At 37.5% G+C, this 12,294-nt stretch overlaps 1 protein-coding gene across 2 annotated transcripts in view; it reads right to left on the minus strand.

Moving 5' to 3' along the window:
• Nucleotides 1–3,088: 3,088 nt before the first annotated feature.
• The window catches only part of TMEM182 (transmembrane protein 182), a 63,575-nt gene continuing 54,369 nt past the window's right edge, over nt 3,089–12,294 (minus strand). For both annotated transcript variants that reach the window (XM_004764380.3, XM_045077620.1), the window contains one exon: nt 3,089–5,319. In XM_004764380.3, coding sequence (XP_004764437.1) covers nt 5,099–5,319 — 221 coding nt within the window. In that variant the 3' untranslated portion in view covers nt 3,089–5,098. The remainder of the gene's footprint in view (nt 5,320–12,294) is intronic.

Below are 12,294 nucleotides of genomic sequence, written 5' to 3' on the forward strand. Positions count from 1 at the left end.
CCACACCAGAGGATCCTTCCTACAAGTGACCCAAATAAGGGGTTCATGAAGCAGCTGGTTTGCTTAACCTTCTGCACGAGGATTCAGAAAATGTATCAACAAGGCATGTTGCTTTAGAAAGGAATTCTTTTATCTGGCAAAATTTATTACTATTGAATAAATATTAATTAACGGTTAGGTATCAGTTGTTATAAGATGTTCAAGGGCAGGGTCATTGCCATTAGGCATGCATAGGGTCAGACATAACCCATCCACATGCATCATCACATGAGCCCTGGATCTAAGGAAGAGAGGTGCTTATAGCATTCACTGAGTCTCCCCTGTAATTCCTCACTCATCGCTGGGCTAGGCTTGCAATAGCATAAAGATAAAACACACCCTCCCCTTCAGCAAGCCTTAAGAGCTCAGAAACGCCCAAGACAAACAGATATTTGCAATATGCATATACAATATACATTTAGGCATTTATTATATACAAACATATATACCTTATATGTACAAAATATTTTCATAAACACACATGGATTATGTATATATGTGCATATATATTCAGACCTGTCTATTGACAAATATATATGTATTGTTATCCAAAACCATATATATACATGCATAAATTGCAACACATACATAACTATAAGCACATATAGGTATGTGGGTATATGTTCACAACACACAAACGCACACACACATACACAGAGGTTAATCCAAATTTCTGTTTTACATTTCTCTAGGCATTTACATATACCCATAAAATTCTTGAGAAAAACAAAGGTCTTGCATTTGGGGGGAGTGAAAACAATATATCAATACTACGTATAGTGTCTATATAAGCCACACCAAAATATGAGTCAACAAGCATTCTTCTTTATATAATACTCTTTTTAAAGCTGTATTAATCAAATACCTATTTGTTTAACTTGTTTTCAATGACAATCCAATCTGTAAGCACTGGTAAATTTTTTAACAGTGGCAGTCTCTGTCTAGAATAAATGGAAAAAGAAATGCTAAGAAAAATAAAAACAACTGCCAATGTAAAGGGGGGGCTATTTACGTTTTTACTGAATTACATCACCATAACTCCTAGACTCCCAAAAGAATGGGAATATTAAAATTTTTGCGGCCTGTGTACTTATTTTATCCCAGTGAGCCTCCACTCCCCTAGACTATCCACACAATACTCAGAGTCAGTACAGGATGCCAATTACTCCAACCACACTTATTTCATAAAGCCAATTTTGACTATCACTCTCATTTGTATAAACCAGAAAAATCATTACTTGAATTCAAAATCATGTTAATTTATTTGCTTATAGATGCCTTACAAATAGAACAGAATGGTCAGACATGCCATATGATTCTCTACATCCAAAGACATATCATTTTATAAAGATCTATCAGCCAATTGCCTCTTCAATTGTTCCCCATTACAGTGACGCACTAGGAGGAAACGTGACCCTTCGGAAGCCAAAGTAGGACTCTTCTTAGTACTCCACTGTCATTTCAGACTTGTTGTCCCAATACTTCTCACGCCTGCAAACAGGTCCAGGCTGATCTTAATCTTCATGGAGACAGAGGTCCTAGCACTTGCCTTGGTTAGCTAGCTCAGAAACCCTAACCCCAAATTGGTGGTTTGTTCTTTTTTTCCTCCGACCCTGCTAACCAGGTTAAATGTTCCTGTACATGCTTTATGTTCATTATAATATACATGGTGTTTAATATTTACCCACCGTCCTTGGCTTTTAACATCAAATATACTGTCTTCTTAAGTTTTTGTTGCAATTTCTGTACCTACACTCGGTCATCATGGAGGAAATGTCTCTATGTATTTAATGTTCTCAGACAATCAACAAAAATCTAGTTTCTATTTCTTCTCTGCTGTATGAGCCCCCTCATTCCTGGTGGCATCCCACCAAAATCAAACTGGGGACTCATCCTCTTAATATATTTCTTTCCATATAACCCCAGCACTATGGGTCTTTCCCCATAATGCTACCCGCCTGAAGATGTATGTACAGCTTACTTTTACTAGCATCCCCTATCTGTCTAATCTTTAATGACATTCTAAGCCTCTTCACAAGCCTAATTTGGTTTCTTTCATGAAAATGTAAGTCGAATTATGTGTTTACCTGAACTGACCATCATCAGATGAGGAAAACCAGTAAAGTAGTACTCAGGGACATAAACTCTATGACTGTCCCCCAACACTGATTTTTAAATTTTTGCTTATCTCAATTATATTTATTTCTATCATTCACTTTATCTCTTTTATCCAAGTCTATAATTCTGGGTAGACACACACATACACACCCACACACGCATGTGCTGACGATAAACAGATTAAGAATCAAATACTATCCAAATACTATCACCCCACCCATCATATGACTTTATAAGTGGATTTAATATTCAAATTCAATAAATACATTTCATACATTAGTCATAAAAGTGACTGGCCAGGAATAGCATACTAGTGGCATTTTTTTTTTAAGTCCTACCCGCAGCCCCTATATTGAACATCATCATTTAGCTTCTCTCTATGGTTTTTCCAGCTAGTCCCAGTGCATAGGCTAAACCGTAACAAATACAGTATGGGAAGATCACAGCTTTCCCCAAAATGCAAGGGCATAACTCACTGCCCTCTTACTTCATTCTTTCCAGAATGTCACCAGAAAGATAATCTTATTTGTTACACTGAAATTTCATGATGCAAAATCAACTCTCCTAAAAAAGGTTTTAACACAGTATTTGGAAGCTTCTGAGAATTAGTCAATATACCAAACAGAGACACACATACTATCCTACATCAGACATAAGGCTGTTAGAAGAATCTACTGCATATTTCTGCTATTTTCAAGTATATTTACTTATTGACACAGCACGCACAACTCACCTTCCCTCCTTCCACGGATTGCTGGTAAGTGGATCAGGAAATGCATCTGAATTAAGGTGACTGATGCATTACAACTATGAAATACTTCCAAAGTATGTATCTGTGTAAAAGTGTCACACACATGAGATTGTCAGCCAATTGCCTTATGGTAAATATATGGTAGCCGCATAAGTGTATTAGAAAATGAGGATAACCATCTGAAATTTATAAATATTCAAACCTTTACTGAAAGCAGCTTGTATGTGAAATTTAAATGACATATAATACACCAGAAAAAAGGCTCCATTCCAAAGTTCTACAAAAAGGAATTGTATTTACAGATGACATGAACTAATCAAATACATCTAGCATCGTCTGGAAAACTCAATGGCATGCCATAACTTAATATCACAGTAAATATGCATAACAGAACCCATAATTATTTTTCTAATAATCAAGCCAAAAGCAAAGAAGTAAGTGGAGCAATATAAAAATGAAAACAGAAAAAGACAAAGGCGAGTACCACAAAAAACGTTTATAACTCAGATGGCTTGAGAAACCAGTTAAACCCCTGAAGCTTTTGTTTTTTTGTCTTATATTTTTGTGTTTTGTTTTTATCACATGCTCATCCTCTCTGTCCCTAAACACTAAAATGCCCTCAAGATTCTGCAGATAGCTCAGAGCGTGGCTATTCGAAATCCCTCCCGAGGAAACCGGTTAATGGAAGGTACAGATGTGTCCAGAAGACAGGCAATCTCTCCATCAGGGGAACGGCTGAAAGGAAAGCAATAGCCCCTCTTTCCCCTAGCATCTTCTAGGTGGCCACTGTTAATTTTCCTCTGAGTCCTGCCTTAGGTATTCATGACAGCTGCAAAGTAAAATGCTGTGCCCAGAACAAAGCTCGCATACCATGCAGGTTTTCTGTTCCCTCATCAACACCAAACTGCTCCTCCGGGGAGGTTTCCAAAATGCAAATGCAGTGTGGGCTTCTCAGATGGATTTGATTTCAATCAAAATTAGTGCCAAACAAACATCTTTGATATGCAAAATGTCTGCATGTCTACACTAGCAAATAAGAAAGAATTATCCACCAACCAGCACCAAGTTTTCTTCCAAGAGATTAAAGGAAGAAACTAGTGTATCTGTAAATGTTAAAATACCTGTTGTAAAGATGAAGAAACTGAGAGACAATAATAAAGGGAATCAAATTATCAGAACTACCATAAAATCTTGGGAAAAGTTAATATTTCATAGTCTTTAATAAAGCAAGGCTATTATCATTTCATATGGAAATATTTTGAAAGTTTATAGCTAGTGCATATTAAAAGCACATTTCATCAATAAATTTTCACATGCTGAACATATTAGCATATAATTTTAAGGGGGGATTTTAAAATATGAAACAGAATGAAGTACTAAGCTAAGGTGCCTTATTTTTACGTATTTTCAATTAATCCACTGAGCTCCTAACAATCCATTCTACATTAAATGTAGTTTGGTGTACAGATGAGTCACTTTTAAACACAGTTTAAGGTTTATATAAGGACACACAATTAAGGGAGTACGATTAGGTGACCAAAGTCCTGTTGGCTGGAGAGTGGAATAAGTACGCGTCCTCAGTCTGGTTGTGGCCCACTTGAACTGATGGGTCTGCCTGGTTCTTGCCACAAGCACACTGCTATCTGTTTTTAAGTTAGAAATAATTGGTTTACAGGACTCAGTAATGCATATGTGGAGATGCATGTGTGTGGAGAGGAAATGGAGGAAGTTCTCTGACAACACTTGTTTTCCATTTTAATTATTCTCCAACTTTGTTTGTTTGTTTTGTTTTGTTTTTGTTTTTGTTTTTGTTTTTGTTTTTATCAGCAGAAGTGAGTGCCAAGAAGGAAGTTTTAAGTCAAAGCTTCACTGGCCCAGGGGGTGATATTATGCTATTATCAGGCCTTTGTAACCTGCATGAGCTCTAACAGGTGCAGTGAGAGGGAGGCCCATCTTACCTGCTCCTAAGAGAACTAGGTTCTTGATAGCACCTACAGAGGATAGAAACATGTGGATGTCCAGAAATATTCTAGGACCTTCCTATTAAAGGAAATCACAAGCAAAATGTAAAAGCAAAATTCAAATACCAGCTCAACTAGTCTAATTCTATGCTGGGGTCACCAAAACGAAATGAAAAAGAAATTCTCTGTTTTAAAATCTCTCAAGAAAAGGCTGGTGGCAACGATTTGATTAGTGATGTATCTGTATATGCCGCCCAATAACTAGAAACAGTAATCCAGCTAGCAAAGAAAAAAATATCCCTGCCGGGGCCAGGAAAAATGACCAGCCATAGACAACAGAAGGGACAAACTCCAAGCAGTCTCTCATTTTCATGTTTTTGTAGTCTTCCATGTCAGCCACTGCCTGGATCCAGATGACATACAGCATCACCACCAGGGAAAACAGGATGCCTGAGAAGGACAAATCAAAAGACCTTTAGTCTTTCTGAAGATGTTTTCCCAAGAACGCTAACCAACCATCTGATGATATGTCTCTAAAAATACCATTCTAGCCAAATCACCTACTTTGTACCATATCCTTTAGTATGTGTTTTATATGCACCCTGCTTATCTTTAATTTTCAAAGCATTAAGATGAGAGTTATGACAATATAAGTAAAACAGCAACAGCTGACATGCATTTATTAAGTACTTACTGTATGCCAGGCACTGTATTAGGTGCTTATGACCATAAGAGTCAAAGATCCTGCCTAGTGGAATTTCTCCTAACATTTCCCTTTATACTATATGTCTGATTTGGGGTGAGCACTGTAATACATTATTTATTTCGAGATGTACAATGAGTTGATAAAATAGGTACTATTGACCCTCGGTTTTAAGTATGTGCCAACACAACTAGTAGTTTTCAGAGCTGATTTTCAGCTCAGGTCTTTCCAACTATTATTATATGATTATACCATAGCTAACTAGTGCTGCAGGTAATTGTGTCAATGAAAACAGAAGCCAAAGTAAGTATCAGACAAGAACAGAGATGAGAGCACTGAACTCCTATAAAAGAATAGATGTGATTCTTTTTAATTGAAATATAGATGCTGAAGACTGTATAGCATAAAGGCAACATTGCCTGGAAAGAGTGAGGAAAAAAAAAATAATGAAAGAATTCTGTGGAATGTAAAACCATAGGTTTAAGAGCAAGAGCCTTATTAGGCAAGAGAAAGGAACGGAAGAAGAAGGGAGGCATTCAGGGAGGGAGCAAGATGACAGAAGTATTGGGGCACCTGGGTGGCTCAGTGGGTTAAAGTCTCTGCCTTCAGCTCAGGTCATGATCTCAGGGTCCTGGGATCGAGCCCGGCCAGGGAGCCTGCTTCCCTTTCTCTCTCTCTGCCTGCCTCTCTGCCTACTTGTGATCTCTGTCTGTCAAATAAATAAATAAAAATCTTTATTTAAAAAAAAAGATGACAGAAGAGCTTCACGAATGCTAACATTTGAGAAAACTGCAAAGCATACACTTTTCCACATGGCTGTCCCTGAAATAACAGAAGGGAGGAGCACCACTGTCTGAGCTGCAAACCCAGGACAGTCGGCTCAGCTGATGCACTGGTGAGTGAGTGACAGGTCCCACACACAAACCACGCAGCCTGAGGGATTCAAATTTGTTGCTGAGCAAAATATACTTGAGGTCATTTGCTAGCTGTCCGAAAGTTCAATCCAAATAAGTCAAGGACCTATTATAGTGTTTGAATTAATGAACAAAACCATCAGTCATAAAATCTCCATATTCTAATTGCGAGTCAGTCTGAAAGGTAAACATAACCCTATGACTGGGAGCAGAGATGAAGGCATTTTGGCAGGACAGAGTAGCTTTTAAGAGCCTAGCTATTAATCAGCCTTCTCCGGTTAATTGTGATCCTCCAGTATTTAGGATGTCCTCTCTCTCTCGGGCCATCCATTGTATAAAGAATCCTGAGAAGTACACACAAAAGAAGAAGGACTCATAAACATGCCAAGGTGAGTCTTAAACTTTCTCGTAATCGGGATACAAACCACAGAGCAATGGGGAATCAACATAGATGCTTTGCTAATAAGAAACATCCTTCACACTGTGGTCTGTAATGTAAATGCAAATACTGGAGCACAGAAGAGTGCAATTTAGCCACTGAACAACAGCTATGTCAGAGAGAAATAGTAAAGTCATAGCCGGCGAGCAAACTCCCTGCAAAGCCGTACCTCAGATGCTGACAACAATATGGCAAGGCCATGTGTTGTCGAGCAACTCTGTGCATTCCAATACATTTTTCTGAAAATATAGACACTACTCTCCCCTAATGTAAAGGTTTGGCTTAGTTATTTGCATACTATTTGCCTTATGCAAACAGACTGCAAACCTTTGTTATTATTTGTTGATATGTTTCTTAACTCTCTCGCATCATGTGAGTCTCCTGTGCTTTCAGATAGTTTTACAAAAACAGAAAATTGCCTTTGTGAAGAACCAGTTGCCTTATGCATATTTTCTTCCAAAAGTTGCAAAACCCCTTACTGAGATTAGAGTATTTTAAAAAAAAATGTATTCCAAGTAACCATGTAGATGATTCTTAATAAGGAAGAATTAACTTACATTTTATTTTTTTTATTTTTTTTAAAGATTTTATTTATTTATTTGACAGACAGAGATCACAAGTAGGCAGAGAAGCAGGCAGAGAGAGAGAGAGGAGAAAGCAGGCTCCCCGTTGAGCAGAGAGCCCGATGCAGGGCTCGATCCCAGGACCCTGGGATCATGACCTGAGCCGAAAGCAGAGGCTTTTACCCACTGAGCCACCCAGATGCCCCTTAACTTACATTTTAAAATTGATGTTATTTGAAGAGCATTTACATCCTGAAATCAATGAAAATAGGTGTTTCTATCACTATAATCTTTAACTTGTTCACTAATTGAAGATACTGTCATTTAATTCATATTATATCCATTTATAATTACATCTTCCCATGGGGTAAAAGAGTGTTTCCCTACCTATTAAATTGTCAGTGTTTTATGCCTATTAAATTGCCAGTGTTTCCCTACCTATTAAATTACCGGTGTGTATGTGTACATGTGCACACTCAAATGCAGAGGGACAAACAGAAAGTGAATGGACTAACAGATAATGGAAAGTATTTACACCAAAGCCAATGGTTTAGTTAGCTGACACAGTAGCAAGAATTTATGATGAGGGGTTTATGCAATGCATCCGGCCAACAGAAGAGTCAGGAGACTATTACATAGGGGTAGACTGATCAAACCAATAAATATATTGAGGTTAATTGGAATCATGTTCTTCTTCACTGCCTGAAAAGAGAGTTACAAATTTGAAAAGGGGGAAAGCTAGAATAAAGTCTATGATGTTGTTTAGAATTAAATGTATCAAGGTGAATTTATGGTTCTAGACAGATAGATAAACAGATATAGAAGTAAAAGTATGTGTGTGTTAAGATACATCCATGTGTATACACCTACATATATTTCCTGGCTCTATGTCCTGGGAGGATCTGACCACCATAACACCCCTGTAGCATGGAGTCTAGATCGTGGCTTCTAAATATCAGGAACCAGGCATCTCAAAGAAATAGGTGAATCCAGGTTGGACAGAAAGTACAAGATAAGTCTGGAATGTCAGATGTGGTCTCGGAATGGTGGGAGAAAAGCTAAAGCTAGCTCTAAAGCTAGCTCTAAAGCCAAAGCTCTAAAGCTAGCTTTAGAAGCTCCCCCGGCCAGTTCTGAGGCAATCAGACTATCCAACCAATAATGATATTGGCACATGATACCTCACTGAATAAAAGAGAAATCCATGAGCCCACAGTGATAGAAATACACGAATGAATACATTAGATAGGGAGAAGGGAAAGCTTTTCCTCAGAAAATGCTAACTTATAAATGTAGAAGGAATAGCTCAATTAGAAATCACCATTTGACAATCATTTAAGTAATAATGCAGGCAAGAAACAGAAAAGGATGCTAAAACTAGTAAAATGAAATTTAGATGAGAAATAAATATTTACAGAGGCTCAAAGTCACTTCCTACAAAATACTTATCAATTATAAAGAGGAAAACAGTAATTTCATGCTGAAGAAACCTGGCAAATATCACCTTACTCAAATGATCAGCGTGAACATCACCAGTGGCATGGCATATTGATGTCACTAACCACCTTGTAAGATACAATGAGAATAAAATAGCATCACTGCTACGATACAGCCAAAAATGGAAAGCCTAAATCCAATCAGAAGGAAACATCAGACACACCAATTCAGGAACATTCTAGAAAATCATGGGCCTGTACTCTTGTAGAGTCAAGGTCATGAAGGTCTAAGTAGGACTTATTCTGGTCTGATGGAGATGACATGACTGCTAAATGCAAAGCACGTTCCAGAACTGGAGCCTTTTGCTATAAAACACATTGAGAGTGAAACATCAATGGAGTCTCTGGGTGAAGGGATTTTCAATTCCTATGTAAATCTGAAAATATTTCAAAACAAAAGACAAAATGAATGAATTAAAAAAAAAAAAAAAGCATGGTGGGAACCTGTGGTTGTGTGTTAGAAAGGGCATATGATGGCGGGAATGGGAGAGAGTACATGTGTTTGTACACCCAGAAAGACACATCTTCTTTTGGTGGGCTATTGTGATGATTAGTGAATATTGCTGCTGATGTGGTTCACCTACCAAGTGGAGAGTCTTATCTGGGGGAACACTAATGGAAAAATACTATGTTAAAATCTTATTTATTATCCTTTGATATCTTAAAGGACTCTCCTTCATGAAAACACAAGTAATAATTGTCCTTGAGTAACAAGTGGGTTACATGTCAAACCCACTTGATTCTGTGATTTTAGCAGGAATAGAAATATTGCTAATATTTAGGTAATAATTTATTTATTTATTTTTAGAAGTTGGTTTTTTTTGTTTTGTTTTGGTTTTTTGGTTTTTTTTTTTTGACAGAGTTCACAAGTCGGCAGAGAGGCAGGCAGAGACAGAGAGAGAGGAAGGGAAGCAGGCTCCCTGCTGAGCAGAGAACCCGATGCGGGGCTCGATCCCAGGACCCTGGGATCATGACCTGAGCTGAAGGCAGAAGCTTTAACCCACTGAGCCACCCAGGTGCCCCAATAATTTGTTTTTTTTAAATTTGTTATATTTAAATCTGGTTATATTTTGAAAGCATAGCTTATTTCTAATTAAATTTAAAAATACCTAATTGTTTGAAAACCAAAAAAATGCATTAAACAGCTCACTGGAGGCATAATAAAAGTAAGGTCCCAAATCCCAAGAAGATTTGTGATAAAAAAAAAAAAAAACCATGGACAAATACTTAAGTTACAAGAAGAATGTGTTGGTTCTCTTACTAACATGCAGTGTGGGGAAGAGCCACTCAGGGTTTTACAACTCTCACAAAGTTGAAAATTTTTCCCTCAAAATATGAATTCAATCTGGAAAGCATTTTCTCTGAAACAAAGGTCACAAAGTCACAATGGGCCATTAGGAATACAATTGTTGATGACAAACAATATGGAAATGTTCACAATGTAGGAAAAAATACAAAAGAATTTCACCAACACCAAGTCACAGACTGAAAATAAAACTGCACGGCCTCAATATTTCATGGAAACAAGGATGGAAAAATAAAGATTTTGTATACAACATTATAAAAACCAGATTTAAAAGTTAGCCACAGAAATGGAAACTCTTCAAAAAGACAGGCAAATGTCAAACCCCTATATTCTTGCCTAGAAATACATATACCTGTATTAAAAAACAAAAGCCTTTTGGAGTTGCTGAAATAAAACAATAAACTTGATCTTTAACTGCTTAGATATAAGAGCCTTTGAAATATGTCTTAGTAACTTCAATCATGAGCTGCTATTGGGTACTTGGGAAAGAATCATGAATTCAAGATGATTCCACTGGCCTCTTTTAGTCACGCTTGCACATAAATTCAGTGGCAACTCATTTCAGCTTTCTATGGGCACAGTTAAGGCCAAAGAATTCCACAGTCAAAAAAATTGCATTATGAAGAAAATTAAAGTGAACAGTAAATTAGAATCAGAAAAATAGTGCGTTTTTTTCTAACAGGAGGGCTGAATGTACTTTAAAGACAGGACAGTATTCATCAAGAGCATCTAGAAAAACATAAGTAGAAAGTCAGCTTCATAAAATTTTAGGGATGACAGCATCGGCTCACTCCTTGTCTATTTTCAGAGGATGAAATGAGGTCTATAGTCACAAGGTCAAAGTAGCCTGTGGCATAACTCAAACAGACACCCTAATAGCAGATATAATACAGTAGGATGAAGACACTCACAGACACCCTACAGTGGGGGAAATTTCCAAGGAGGTGGTGAGCAATGAGGGTACTTTTCCAGGTGGGGCTCCCGGGAAGGTACAGAGTGGGTTCCTGCTAACTACAGAAATGAAGAAAAAATCTGGGGTGTGGGTAAGCGTACAAAAGATAGCAGTGTTAATGGAATGGGGAACCTGGGTCTGCTATGCCCAGGAGAAAGAACAAAAAGGAAACTTGATAAGCTATGTATTTACTATCATTCTCCAAAAGGAAACATAGCAATGTATCAAGAAATACATAATGAATGCCTTCTCAGATCTGCAGAGGAGCACCAAGCAGCATAAAGGACCATGTCCCCTCAAGACGCTTTTGCAGAAGATCCATAAATGGTCTTCCTATCAACATTTCTGAAATTGGTCCATACTAATCATTGAAGGTATTATATTAAACCCCTATAGTTCAAAGGTTGTTCTAACAGGTAAAAAGCATCCCAGTTTCATTGTTTCTCTTTCTCATTTATTTTTAAACTGAGGTGTAATTTACATAGAGCAAAATGTACAAGTTTTAAGTGTATGATTTGATGAATTTTGATAAATGGAAACATCAGTGTACCCACAATCCATTAAAAAATAGAACACATCCATCACTGTCACTCCAGGGAGGTTCTTCAGGCCTCCTCACCCCCGTTCCCCAAAACACCTACCACTATCGCAGAGCTTTGCTCTTAGAACCTTGTAGAAATGAAATCATGACAGTGTGCGGTCTTTCGTCTCCGGCTGTTCATATTCAACATGATGACAGAGAATCCACCCAGGCTGTGCATGTCTTAGTAGTTCCCTCCTTTTTACAGCTGAGCTCTATTCCCATTGTATGAACAGACCATGGTTTGTTTATCCATTTATCTCCTGATGATCATTTGGATTCTTTCTAGATTTGGACTATAATAAATTAAGCCACTACGAGTATTTTGGTCCATGATGTTCTAACTCAAACACAGAGTCCTGAAATGACATATATAATTCCTTAGACAAATGGTTTTAAAAAAAGAAATGGGCAACAGTATCTGTTTATGAAACAGGATCTTATGCCATATACAATGACGCTGGGCTTACAGATG

The sequence above is a fragment of the Mustela putorius genome, unplaced genomic scaffold, assembly GCF_011764305.1.
Source record: "Mustela putorius furo isolate JIRA1106 unplaced genomic scaffold, ASM1176430v1.1 tig00000224_pilon_pilon_pilon, whole genome shotgun sequence".
Taxonomy (NCBI): domain Eukaryota; kingdom Metazoa; phylum Chordata; class Mammalia; order Carnivora; family Mustelidae; genus Mustela; species Mustela putorius.